The 13,873-nt window shown below is 42.4% G+C and overlaps 1 protein-coding gene across 5 annotated transcripts in view; it reads left to right on the forward strand.

Moving 5' to 3' along the window:
* kmt2ca (lysine (K)-specific methyltransferase 2Ca) overlaps nucleotides 1-13,873 on the forward strand; it is a 184,712-nt gene that overhangs the window by 154,722 nt on the left and 16,117 nt on the right. For all 5 annotated transcript variants that reach the window (XR_013815734.1, XR_013815735.1, XM_079806795.1 and 2 more), the window contains 10 exons: nucleotides 7-1,721; nucleotides 2,551-2,662; nucleotides 2,850-2,916; nucleotides 3,004-3,067; nucleotides 3,332-3,564; nucleotides 9,008-10,693; nucleotides 10,968-11,171; nucleotides 11,519-11,683; nucleotides 11,768-11,897; nucleotides 13,638-13,776. Coding sequence is in view for 3 of the 5 variants with exons in the window: in XM_079806795.1 (XP_079662921.1) it covers nucleotides 7-1,721; nucleotides 2,551-2,662; nucleotides 2,850-2,916; nucleotides 3,004-3,067; nucleotides 3,332-3,564; nucleotides 9,008-10,693; nucleotides 10,968-11,171; nucleotides 11,519-11,683; nucleotides 11,768-11,897; nucleotides 13,638-13,776 (4,515 nt within the window). In the remaining 2 variants the exon portion in view is untranslated. The remainder of the gene's footprint in view (nucleotides 1-6; nucleotides 1,722-2,550; nucleotides 2,663-2,849; nucleotides 2,917-3,003; nucleotides 3,068-3,331; nucleotides 3,565-9,007; nucleotides 10,694-10,967; nucleotides 11,172-11,518; nucleotides 11,684-11,767; nucleotides 11,898-13,637; nucleotides 13,777-13,873) is intronic.

Consider the following 13,873-nt stretch of genomic DNA (forward strand, 5'->3'; position numbering starts at 1 on the left):
TTCCAGATTTGGATTTCTTCCTGGAGCTCCAAACCAAGAACAGTTCCTCAGGCCCCCTCACCAGATACAAGTTGGACCAATGGTTGACAATATCCCACCACATATGAGAAGACCTCTTTCTGTTGACAGTAATCATCAAATGGGCCTTCCCCAGCATTTTCCACCACGTGGCCTTCCAATGCAACAGCATAATATAATGGGTCAACCATTTATTGAACTTTGTCACAGGGCTCCAGAGAACAGAGTCAGACTACCTTTTGGGCCACCTAATGCTTTGGATCATCCTAATCATCCACAGAGGCCCCCTCTTGGCTTCATGGGAGGCCAAAATATGGCCTTTATAGGAAACCAAGGTCCCAGAATTATGGATCCGATGTTGGGCCTTTCACGACAAGGATCAGTCAGTCACATGCAGACTTCAACTAATATGGATAATCTGCATCACCATACAAATACAGGTCCACAACAGACTACACTGGCAGCACCACTCAGCCATTTGGTCAGTAGTGATTCAATTACTCCCAGCGAAGCTGCACTACTTCCTGTCACAACATCTGGTCCAACAGAGGAAATCCCTTTGCCATGTAGTGATGGTGTTGAGAAGCTAGAAACAGATGACTCTGCTGTGAAGGACCTTGATGATGTGGAGGTCAAAGACTTGGTTGATGAGGACCTGGACAACCTAAACCTTGATGCAGATGATGGCAAAGATTTAGACCTGGAAACAAATGACCTTCATCTTGATGATCTTCTGGAATCTGGAAAGTTTGATCTTATTGCTTATGCAGATCCTGAGAATCTTGGGGACAAAAAAGATATGTTTAATGAAGAACTGGATCTGAGTGATCACATAGAAGATGACCATGGGGATACCTCAGATCTTCAGAAGGCCTTGTCTGAAAAAAGAAATTCCAGATTTGAAGGTATTTCCTCAGTTCAACCTAAATCAGAGGCCATACAAGGTCCTAGTAATGTAAAACTAGAAAAGAGTCTGTCAAAGGAGTTCCTGGATTCTCAGACTAAAAGAACTATCAAAACTGAGAGCCAAGGTCTTGGAACATCAGTGGATGAGCATCAACCCATGAGTAGTAAAAGTGGTCAAGATGATGTCTCTGTTCTTTTTGAGGAGACTTGTGCAGATGTACTTCCTGGATCTGCTCCAGTGTTGTCAAGCCTGTTGATCAAGGAAAAACTAGATGAAACTAGGAGTGAATCCATAATTTCTCCCATCTCAGGTGACCCTGATGCACAGAATAATCTTGGCTCAAACATGAGTATGGAGATGCTGCCAGGACAACCCCAAGATCATGGGATAAACCCTGGAGTCACAATGGGGCACAGAGTAGATCCATCTCTAACCCAAGGGCCAATATTAGGTAACCCAAATTTGATGCAGTCTGGGAACCAGCAGGTACCAATTCAAGGGTTTGGACCTTCACAGGGACAACAAGTAGATCTGAACCTGCCTATAGTCGGTGGTCAGCAGCCTGTTCCCCATTCCTTAAACCCACAAACTCAACAGGGCATGTTCAATCCTGGGGCCACAGGGCAACAGGGGTCTCAAGTGCAACAGGGTCAACAAAACAGACCTCTTCTGTTAGATGAACAGCCCCTTCTTCTGCAAGATCTGCTGGATCAAGAGAGACAGGAGCAACAACAGCAAAGGCAGATGCAGGCCATGATTCGGCAACGGTCAAATGACCCTTTTTTCCCTAACATCGGTAAGCCTAAGCTCCACTTAGACTAATTGAGCCTGTTGTACCTGTACATTTAATAAAGTGGTTTAATATTGACTTGATTCTATGTTTTCATCAGCTCTTATCTTGCAGTCATATAAGTGTAGTTGTTGGACAGTTTTGAATATACTATAAGTTTATCTTAAAGGTCCCATGACTTGGATTTTTTATTTTATTTTTTTATAATGTTTCCTGAGGTGTACTTATATTGTTGGCATGATTTTTACATAATAAAATGTCATCATTTAGAAATAAAAGGCATTTTTCTATCCTGATTTTAGCCCTCTGACTTGAATGCTCTGTTTGAAGGGGCGTGTCTGCTGTAAGACTTCAGAGTAAACGCCCACTGTTGTGAGGCATTAATGAACACGGTTACTTACCTCTTTGTGGCGGTGCTGTTGAATCCATATTGTAAAAGTCTGTCTGTAAAGCCTGTGCTGACATTGCGACTGAAATAAAAGTAAAAAATAAACTGAATCTATTTTTTTTCAATTTCTCAATTTCACAAACGATTTCTGCCCATCTGAGCTTTTATTTTCTCAAAGGCAGAGCAGGATACCCAGGGCTTGGTTTACACCTATTGCAATTTCTAGCCACTGGGAGACCAGAGACAGACTAGGGGAAATCATATTAATGTTAAAAAGCTCATAAAGTGACATTTTCATGTCATGGGACCTTTAAATGTTAAATATTTGGAATGGAGGCTTTTATGTATAATAGTATTTTTTTTACTGGAATACTTGAAATGTGAATATAATTGTGATATACAAATCACAATCCTGTAATGTATGTGGTGATTTCTATTACTTTGTAGACTTTGATGCAATTACTGACCCAATCATGAAGGCAAAGATGGTAGCTCTAAAGGGGATCAACAAAGTGATGGTACAGAACAGTATGGGTATGACACCCATGGTTATGAACAGGTAAAGTTACCTATGTGAATTGCCTCCTCTGAACAGTTACTGCAGTATTACAAAAAGCTTTTTATTTACCTGATTGGCCTAATTCTTTACTTATATCTAAACATGACCACATGTAGTTTTCAGTGGGTTTTTTTTAATGGTCAGTGATAAATGTCCTTGTGTTGAGTACTGTCCATGCTTTCCTTAGTGGCAGAATGCAACCGATACCAGGATCACATGGCCCAGATACAACTGGTTTTTCACAACATTTTTTGGTATGTCCACAAGTTTATTTAGTCTTATTTCCTCTTCTCACCAGCATTACACCTGTTCTAATGGCATATACAATGTTTTCCTTTTAGGATGGAAAGTTGCCACCACAGATTGCGAGACCCAATCCCCCTAACTTTGGACCAGGGTTTGTCAGTAAGTTGTGTTGTTTCTCTCTCTCTCTCTCTCTCTCTCTCTCTCTCTCTCTCTCTCTCTCTCTCTCTCTCTCTCTCTCTCTCTCTCTCTCTCTCTCTCTCTCTCTCTCTCACTCTCACTCTCACTCTCACTCTCACTCTCACTCTCTTATCAGCAGTTACCAAGGAGTTGTTGACCATTAAGTGTTATTTTATCATTGTAATCACTGTAAAAGTAAATCAATTGAGGCATCCCTCAAATCCCAAATGTATTTGAATTTTCCAGATGATTCTCAGAGAAAACAATATGAGGAGTGGCTTCAGGAAACTCAACAGCTTCTTCAAATGCAGCAGAAGTTTTTAGAGGACCAGATTGGGGCCCATAGGAAATCTAAAAAGGCTCTCTCTGCAAAACAGCGCACTGCAAAAAAAGCTGGACGGGAGTTCCCAGAGGAGGATGCAGAACAGCTGAAACATGTGACTGAACAGCAAAGTGTGGTTCAAAAGCAACTGGAACAGGTAATATATTTATTTAATGGAGGATAACTATAAAATCATCCACCCAAATAGTTTTAGCCAACATAAGTCATGTTTCAAAATGTGGCAAAACGTAATTACTTTTTTTGTCCATTTGCCAATTGCTTGCTTTGTTGTTATGCTATTCCGTCCATTTGTCAATCAAGTTAAAAAATGACATTGAGCAGATCACTCGTGGGTGCAACCAATCAAATTTTTACTCAATTTTAAGAGCCACCCCCTCACCCACATGCCACTCAAATTAGATGCAAGACAAATTGTTATTGAGAGGCCATGCCTTTATTAAATCAGGAAGTTTCTTTTATTGTAGATTTTCATTACGCATTATTGTGGGGAAACTGCCAATCAAGTCAATCAAGTCAGCTGCAGTTTATGTATTAAGTGAGCAGGGCAACCACCCAGTAGCGTATTACAATAATCTACCCTTGAGGTCATGAACGCGTTAACTAACTGTTCAGCATTTTGCATTGAAAGCATGTGCCGTAATTTAGATATATTTTTAAGATGGAAGAATGCAGTTTTACAGATGCTAGAAACATGGCTTTTAAATGAAGGATTGGTATCAAAGAACAAACCTTCTTTCCCCTTGTGGAACTTATTTGCCTAATCTGAAGCACATACAGTGTATTCGGAAAGTATTCACTGTGCTTCACTTTTTCGGTAACACATTACAATAAGGTTCATTAGTTAACATTAGTTAACTACATTAGTTAACATGAACTAATAATGAACTGCACTTTTAAAGCATCTATTTATCTTTGTTAAAGGTCCCATGGCACGAAATTGTCATTTTATGAGGTTTTTCAACATTAATATGAGTTCCCCTAGCCTGAATATTGTCCCCAAGTGGCTAGAAATTTTGATGGGTTTAAACCGAGTTCTGGGTGTCTTTCTCTGCCTTTGAGAAAATGACAGCTCAGACGAGCTGATCTTGAATTTTCCTGTTATGACGTCATAACAGGAACGTTTACCTCCCTTTCCTCCGCCCAGAGAATTTGGCACGCCCATGCGAGCGCCATATTTGTTTGTCCTGGAGAGATCATGGCTTGTGAACTAGTGAATGCTGGCAGTTTCTCACTGTTTGGATGTACAAATGAAAACAGAAGTATTTTTTCACTTCTGATCTGTGATCAGTGATTTCTGATGTGTAGTAATTATTCAAGTTCACACAGAACTTTATTATTCTTACACACGCTGTGGCTTCTCTTTCTCCTGACACAGAACAGTGTTTTCGTGTTTTCTATCTTGTGAGTCAGTGTTTTTGTTCGTCCTGGTCGCGTCTATCTGTTCTAATATGTGCATACAGTCGTGAGTTTCTGCTCAACATCGGCAGAGCCACATCTTTAGAAATAAACCTCACGCACGCCGAAGTTCGGGCTGCACTGACCGGTCGGCCTTCAACATCACCGACCCCCAGAACTGCATCTCGCCCACAGCGGAGGCACCATACACGGCGCGAGATTAAGCAGAAGGGGGCTAGGCTAGCCAGCTATCCCCACAATAAACTGGATTACATTCAATTACTGCGCTGTTGTCTTTGTTTGCGCTGTGTACTCAATGCGTGTCACTGACGCTTTTCATATGATAGGAAAATATCTCTGGTCCATTGATGTCCGGTTCGCGAATTAATCGTTCTTTTGATCCGGTTCTTTTTAGTGAACCAGTCGAACCAGTTCACCAAATCGGACTGAATCGTTCTAACGGTTCGCATCTCGAGTCAGCGCTGATCCATCATTTACTAAAGTTACTAACTTTCAGACATGAGTGACAGTCCCTCCGACTAGACATAAACTAATAACCTGAAGTATATGCTAGAAACTACAACAGTTCACTGAACTGAGAAGTGCTGAGAGAACTGATGAGAAGCGACATCCGTCTCTCTGGCAGGCTTGTGCCTCTCTGGTCTGAAGAATCAAAAATTGCACTCTTTGGCCTGAATTGCAAGTGTGATGTCTGGAGGAAACCAGGCACCGCTCATCACGTGGTCAATACCATCCCAATACCATTTTTCAGCGGCAGGAACTGGGAGACTAGCCAGGATCGAGGTAATGATGAATGCAGCAATGTACAGACTAGAGTGCGGATCGGGCCGCATTTTTCTGTCCGAGCCCGGCCCGCGTCCGACAGAGTAGTAACCGAACCCGACCTGAGCCCGACAGGCATTAAGATATTTATGTCCGAGCCCGACCCGAGCCCGAATGTAGCGCACAGACTCTTCATAGATGTGAAATTGCTGTTTTGTTTTGCACCGGCAGTGATAGGGTTAACAAAGGGAGTTCAGAGGGGCGGAAACAAATCCTGAAGACGGGTGCGCTTGAGTTAAGTGAGAGTGTGTTCATCTTCGTTCTGATTAAAAGTTCGGAAACCTCCCTTGTCTGTCATTCTTCAGACATTACACTATTTTTTTTCTCATACTAATGACGTCATGTACGTTTGTTCGTGTGGAAAGCCCGCTTTTATTAAGCAGCTGTAGGAAGGCAATCTGAAATGATTACAGATGAGTGCATCAGCGCGTACACGGGGAAACAAATACACACGTTAACACGGGGCCAAATCAAATAGCCAATTGTGAAACCAAAATTAAATGAACAAAGGTCTACCAAAATGGCCCAGCTAACAGAACAAAACATCAACGTAACACAAATGCAGCTTATTGAAGTGAAAATCACTCTTACCATTTTTCTCGAAAACTGTATGGCTACTAAACTGCAACATGGGATTTATTTACATAATCCATCCATCAAAGTTTAGGCTAATCCAGGTTATTATGCAGAAAAAGGATTGCATCAACTGTGGATGGCTTCAAGGCTGTCCTCTGCTCGATGGTCCTGCCAGCAGCGCTGAAGTTGCGCTGCCAGCCACATGTAGCCTAATAATATGCAATATGCACGCACGTGTTGCGAGCTGGTTGCGCGTTGTCACACCTACCTAAACAAATTTCCGCGCACAGGAAGACGAATGTTAAGGTAATATTTTTCATTTATTTTAATCACAAAAACATCAAGTTAAAAAGGCCCATTGGCTACCTACATAAGCTGTTTTAAATTTCAGATGTTCAATGCCTTATTACGCTGACGTGACCGAGCCCGACCCGAACCCGAACATTATTTATAAATATCTGTCCGAACCCGGCCCGGCCCGTCGGTTACCGACGGGTCCCGTCGGGCTCGGGTCGGGTATCCATCCTCTAGTACAGACGCATCCCTGATGAAAACCTGCTCCAGAGCGCTCTGGACCTCAGACTGGGGCGAAGGTTCATCTTCCAACAGGACAACGACCTTAAGCACACAGCTAAGATAACAAAGGTGTGGCTACAGGACAACTCTGTGAATGTCCTTGAGTGGCCCAGCCAGAGCTCAGAATTGAACCCGATTGAACATCTCTGGAGAGATCTGAAAATGGCTGGTCACCGACGGAATAAGGCTGTGACATAACAAAATGTGGAAAAAGTGAAGCGCTGTAAATACTTTCCGGATGCACTGTAGTTAAAACTGGGGCTGCACGATATATCGAAATTATCGAAATATCACAACGGCTTGTGATATCTGAATGATTGTAATAGGCTTCTTCATAAAGTTTTATGTTGATGCATATAGCAGAGAATAGACTGGGTATGCAACTGTTACTTAAGTGTGACTTGCTTGATGTTAAAAAGAGATATTAAGTGCAATAAGCTACGGAAAATGACTCTTTGCACTTCTTGTGCTGTCTGACACACACCCGAAGTGCACACAGAAAGCCTCTTGAATTCAGTTCTCTTTTGAGGCTTATTGCACTCGAATGGTCAAATACACTCAGAGTTATGTAAAAATGGTCGGTTATGTCTTGCCTGACTAGTCAGATTATGAGTCTGATACTGCTCCATTGGGCTGTGATTATGGGGCGAAAATGCCTCCTCACTCAATTGGATAGACCTACAACCAATCAGAGCAACAGAGTAAGTGACGCATGTTGAGCAACGCATAGTTGTCAACAGAACTCAACTGCACGCACGCTGGATGAAGTAGAAGACGACGATGAGTGTAAATGATCTTTGCTGGTGTTGTAAAAAGAATTTAAGGATACACTGAGTACTTACACGTACGCGATCATCATTTTTGAGAGAAATAGTAATGGTGAATGCATATACGAACAAGTTCTCCATTTACGATTAGCACGAATTCAACCCAAGCACTCTTTGGTGACTTGGATGATTACATTATGGTTGATCATCTGTCCATCATCGTATAAAGCCCGCCCTGACAATTTGATTGCTCCACAACGGATCAAGTCCAGACCGAACTTTTCTGACCTCAAATGTTGTGGGCAGGGCTAAGTTCGGCTGGCATCCAGGCTAGGTTAAAGGATCCGTGTATTAGGTCTTAAAGTGACAGCATACGGTATACCTTCTACTGTCTGTCAGACAACAAAAGAAAAAGAGAGAATTGCTCTTGACTGATAAACTTTTGTAGCTGTATTAATTTTTGTAGTATTTTAATATGAATTAATTTATATTTAATTAATGTGAAGACTATGCAGTATTTTAGGCCTTGTCCACACGTTTTCGTTTGAAAATTATTATTTTTTTAAAAGTTAAATAATGTGATATATGTGATGTGATATTGCTTTAAGTGTCTAAAATCAGTATTTAAGAACTGATTTTACACACTTAAAGCCATATTGTATCACATATCAAATATCATATTATTTTACTATTTAAGTTATCGCATATCACATTTTTCTTCAATATCGTGCAGCCCTAGTTAAAACAGTTTTACCAGTGCTTTACTCACTTCCCAGACCACCACCAAAATACCTTTGGCAATGTTCTGAACATATAGAGTTCAAACATGATGGAAAAATGTTGAAATGTCAGCTGAATTTGTGTAAGGTGTTTCACTACAAATAGTTGTCACTGAAAATACGTTTCTCTGAATAATTATGAAATGGATGTATGTGTGGTAGTTTACATCATTAATGGTTTCCAAACATAGTTAGAAATGGATTTGGATGGATTCTTGTGGCCTCAGTTTCAGGCACCACTGCTGCATCCAAAATTTCACACCTAGAGAGTCCATGCAAACACGTGACAATGTGATGTAGCCTAGTAGGTACCGTTAGACTACTGTGTGTGCACATTTAGAGTGCATGCTTTCACTGCCTGATATACCTTTTATAATGTTAGAATGTCTCCAAAATTCAAGATATTGAGGTAAAAATTCCCCTGTATGAGTTTTTGTCTTTTATATTTAACCCCCCAAATATCGGCACAGTTACAAGTATGATATTGATTTTATGATGATGATGAATTCTAGGGCCTCAGAGAAGCTCAGTTCCTGATTTATTTTCTGACAGTATCACTAACCTACTTTTATTCAGTGAACATTTTTCAGATTTATATAAACAGGATTACATCTCTTTTTCCCACCTTCTATTGTTTCTTCAGATACGGAAGCAACAGAAAGACCATGCTGAGCTCATCGAGGAATATCGTGTTAAGCAGCAACAACAGCAACAGCGCCTCCAACCTGGTGTGATGGGTGCAATGAAGGCCATGCCAGGAATGCAAGGACAGCCCCCCGGAGTGATTCCTGTTGGACCCCCCATGGGCCAGCCTATGATAGGTCAGCCTATGATAGGTCCTATGTTGCCCATGCAACAATCCCACTTTGGTAAGCCTACTCGCATGCCCAATGTGCCAAGTTGGCATCCTGGTGCTTCTGGACCAGTGAGTGGACCCAGGATGCCACCTCACTTGCCCCCTCAAATGCCACTACCTAACCCGGCACAGCCTCTCCAGGCACAGCCACCTTCCCCTATGGTTCCAGGAGGTAAACCTGGGCAACCTGGTACTGTAGCTGGAGGTAATGGTGGAGGAGCCAGTAGTAGTGCCCCTCATGTGAAGTTTGATGATAATAATCCATTTAGTGAAGGCTTCCAGGAGCGGGAGCGTCGAGAGCGCCTTCGAGAGCAACAGGAGAAACAGCGGGTGCAGCTCATGCAGGAAGTGGAGAGACAAAGGGCATTGCAAAGGCTAGAGCTGGAGCAGCAGGGCTTGGGGCTCGGCCCCAACAACAGCGGGGATAGTCTTACTCAGATGCCCTTCTATAATTCTGACCTGTCACAAGAATTCATGCAGACACCCAGGACTCAACAACAACAGCAAATTGGCCCAGTGTTCCCTCAGCAAGGAAATATGCCATTAGACTTTGTGAGTCCAGGTCCAGCCTTTTTGCAAGGTGGTGAGCGCAGGCCTATGCCCGGGAATGGCTCCTTTGGCCCAGATATGAATCCTAATTTTCAGCCTAAGAACCCCATGATGCATGGTTTCTCCCCAGGTCAGCCACGTCCACCTGGGTTTGGAGGGCTTGGAATGCCACCCCACGGTGGAGGTGAAACTTCCTCATTTGGTATGGATTCCACAACTCCTTTACCTCCTAATTTCCCTGGGTCAGGACAGTCCCTTATCCAGCTCTACTCCAACATCATCCCTGAGGAGAAGGGCAAAAAGAAAAGAAGTCGAAAGAAGAAACGAGATGATGATGCAGATTCTGTAAAAACTCCTTCTACACCTCACTCTGACATCACTGCCCCACTTACACCATGTGTATCAGACACCTCATCCACACCAACACGCAGTGTTGCCATTATGGGAGACCAGGACACTTTAGAGTTTTCCAACCCACTAGGCTCTATGACTGGCCTGCCACCTTCCTCTGAGCTGGATATCCCACTCTCTGGACGTACTCCTCTAGGGCGACAGTCCAGCATGGGCTCGGAGGCAGAGCGAGGCCTTCTCCATGATATCAAGCTGGAAAAGTTTGAAGCCAATGTATGCCAGAAGGATGAGGGAGAAGCAATGATTGGGCATAGTGCAGGAGGAAACGGTATAGTAAAGACAGAAGAGGGCAATGAGATCATCTTCCCCAGCCCAGCATCCCAGAGTCCAGTTCAGAGCATTAAAGGGGACACTGGGAATGAGTTGCTCAAACACCTTTTGAAGAACAAGAGCACCCCTCCTCCTTCTTCAGCACCTCTCATACATCAGATGTCCAATGACAGTATACGATCAGAGGAAGAGGGCCTGACAGACAGCAAAGGCTTTTTAAGACTGGACAGCACAGATTCTTTGGTAAGAGCTCAATGGCTACTTCCCTACACAATCAGAGTAAGGAATCATAATCTTGAACATTTATACACTTTTGTACTTAAGTGTAGATGGATGCAATGGCAAGAAATTATGGGATGTTTAAATATGTTAAACAGCACTTCATGACTTTCAAGAATGCTATTGTTTAATATAATGAAAGGTGTAAAGAAAGTAGCATTTGCAAAATACACAATTGTGAAATTGTTAAAGGCTATCTTTTGTTTTTGGAACTGAAAGAGTTGTATATTGTCTGTAGAGTGGCATGAACAGCCATTTGACAGGAAATCCAGATCTAGAGCCCTTGGTGCCAGAGCAATGCAAGAAAAAAACACGCAACAAGCGGACACCAAAGAATGGGGCTGAGAAACCGCCGTCACGCTGGAAAAAGAGGAAGAAGGACGATGAAGAAAGACAGGCAGTGTATTCCAACACAGACACACTGATGACTCAGCTCAAGCAGGTAAACACCCACTACTAAATAACCAAAAATATACAGTACATCATTATGATAATAATCATTATGAAGTACTGCACTTTTGTTGACTATAGTGAAGGGTACAGTGTAAAATTATAATTGAGATGTATACACCTGATGTGTAGACTTGCCTATTATTATAGTCATCTCTAGAAGTAATTTAATTATATCTTATCTACAGTTCTGTCATCATCATTTGTGGTATTTGCTGTAGAACCCATTTAAAACTTTAGTGAGGCTTATGACTGAAATTGGCCAGTGAGTTGGTTATGGACATGATGTGCATGTATTGTTTCACTCACCTCATGTTTCCTTCACTCTCATCCTTACAGCAGCTGTCAATGCTGCCACTGATGGAACCTTTGATCAGGGTAAACTTTGCACAATTCCCCCCGTATGGCAGTGGGCAGTTGAACGGAGAGAACAGGCTCTCTGGATCGTTTGGAAGTGCATCACTGGATGGAGTATCTGATTACTACTCGCAACTCATCTATAAGGTTTGGCTTTTACGTCCTCTACTTCCTTTGCTATACTGTAGTTATGTAAGAAAAATAAAGTTTTTGTTTTGTTTGGGCTTGTAGCAGAACAATCTTAGCAATCCTCCAACACCTCCTGCCTCACTGCCCCCCACCCCGCCACCTGTTGCCAGGCAGAAGCTGTTGAACGGCTTTGCCACTGCAGAGGAACTGGACAAGAAGGCAGAAATTATGGGTAAGCATGAGAGTATGAACTATTTGAAGTAATTTATGCACAGTTTATCATTTAGATCAAAAGTTTAGTAAGTAAGTTTAGTTAGTAATTTATATTTAGATATACACTATATTCCTAAAATTATTGGGACACCCCTCCACATCATTGAATTCAGGTGTTCCAATCACTTCCATGGCCAAAGGTTTATACAATCAAGCACCTAGGGATACAGACTGCTTCTACAAACATTTGTGAAAGAATGGGTCGCTTTCAGGAGCTCAGTGAATTCAAACGTGGTACTGTGATAGGTTGCCATCTGTGCAATAGATCCATTTGTGAAATTTCCTCACTACTAAATATTCCATGGTCAACCGTTAGTGGTATTATAACAAAGTGGAAGCAATTGGGAATAACAGCAACTCCGCCACGAAGTGTTAGCCCACGTAAAATCACAGAGCGGGGTCAGCGCATGCTGAGGCGCACAGTGTGCAGGAGGTCGCCAACTTTCTGCAGAATCAATAGCTACAGACCTCCAAACTTCGTGTGGCCTTCAGATTAGCTCAAGAACAGTGCGTAGAGAGCTTCATGGAATGGGTTTCCATGGGCGAGCAGCTGCAACCAAGTCTTACAATCACCAAGTGCAGTACAAAGCGTCAGATGCAGTGGTGAAAAGCACGCTGCCACTGGACTTTAGAGCAGTGGACACGTATTCTCTGGAGTGACCAATCACGCTTCACGTCTGGCAATCTGATGGACGAGTCTGGGTTTGGCGATTGCCAGGAGAACGGTACTTGCCTGACTGCATTGTGCCACGTGTAAAGTTTGGTGGACAGGGGATTATGGTGTGTGGTTGTTTTTCAGGGGTTGGGCTTGGCCCCTTAGTTCCAGTGAAAGGAACTCTTAATACCAAGTAACGCTTCAGCATACCAAGACATTTTGGACAATTTCATGCTCCCAACTTTGTGGGAACAGTATGGGGATTGTCCCTTCCTGTTCCAACATGACTGTGCACCGGTGCACAAAGCAAGATCCATAAAGACATGGATGAGTGAGTTTGGTGTGGAGGAACTTGACTGGCCTGCACAGAGTCCTGACCTCAACCTGATAGAACACCTTTGGGATGAATTAGAGCGGAGACTGTGAGCCAGGCCCTCTCGCGCAACATCAGTGCCTGACCTCACAAATGCGCTTTTAGAAGAATGGTCAAAAATGCACATAAACACACTCCTAAACATTGTTTAAAGCCTTCTCAGAAGAGTTGAAGCTGTTATAGCTGCAAAGGGTGGGCCAACTCCATATTAAACCCTACGGATTAAGAATGGGATGTCTTTAAAATGAATGTGCATGTAAAGGCACGCGTCCCAAAACCTATTTATCAATTGGTGTGATCTTATGTCAATCACGACATTTTAAAACACATTTAGACAGAATATGCAAAAAAACAGCTTACATGAATGTTATGTTGGGGTGACCCCGGGTTGACCTTCATTTTCTAATGGTTTAGCACATCCTGTCACGTAAACCCATAAACACACATTAGGGAACAACATTGAAAACTCAAATAGTTAATGAGCATACATATCTTGGCTCAGAACTGTAAAATGTTTATTCTAGTTTTTCATTGACAACTAAATATGAAATTTTTCAAATCATAGATGTCATGTCATATAATAATGTAGGTATTTTTCTTATAGGTATACATTAGCTCCCCTGTGTTAAACAAAAATGCTCTTTGGTTAACATTATTTGTGATCTCTCTAGTTTCTAAAAGTTTGGGTCAGAAGCAGCCATTCAAAGCTGAAGATGACCTGCTGGGACACACCATCAATCACGGCCCAAAGACTGTTGATGTTCCTGCATCGCTTCCCACTCCACCCCACAACAACCAGGAGGAACTTCGGTAGGTTTTCAGGGCTTTTTACAAAAACATTTTGTCTCATATAGTTAGCCTTGGCCATCTGTTGGCCATTAACAAAAATCCTAGTCCATAACAGTTT

This window comes from Gobio gobio, assembly GCF_949357685.1.
Source record: "Gobio gobio genome assembly, chromosome: 23".
NCBI classification, from domain to species: domain Eukaryota; kingdom Metazoa; phylum Chordata; class Actinopteri; order Cypriniformes; family Gobionidae; genus Gobio; species Gobio gobio.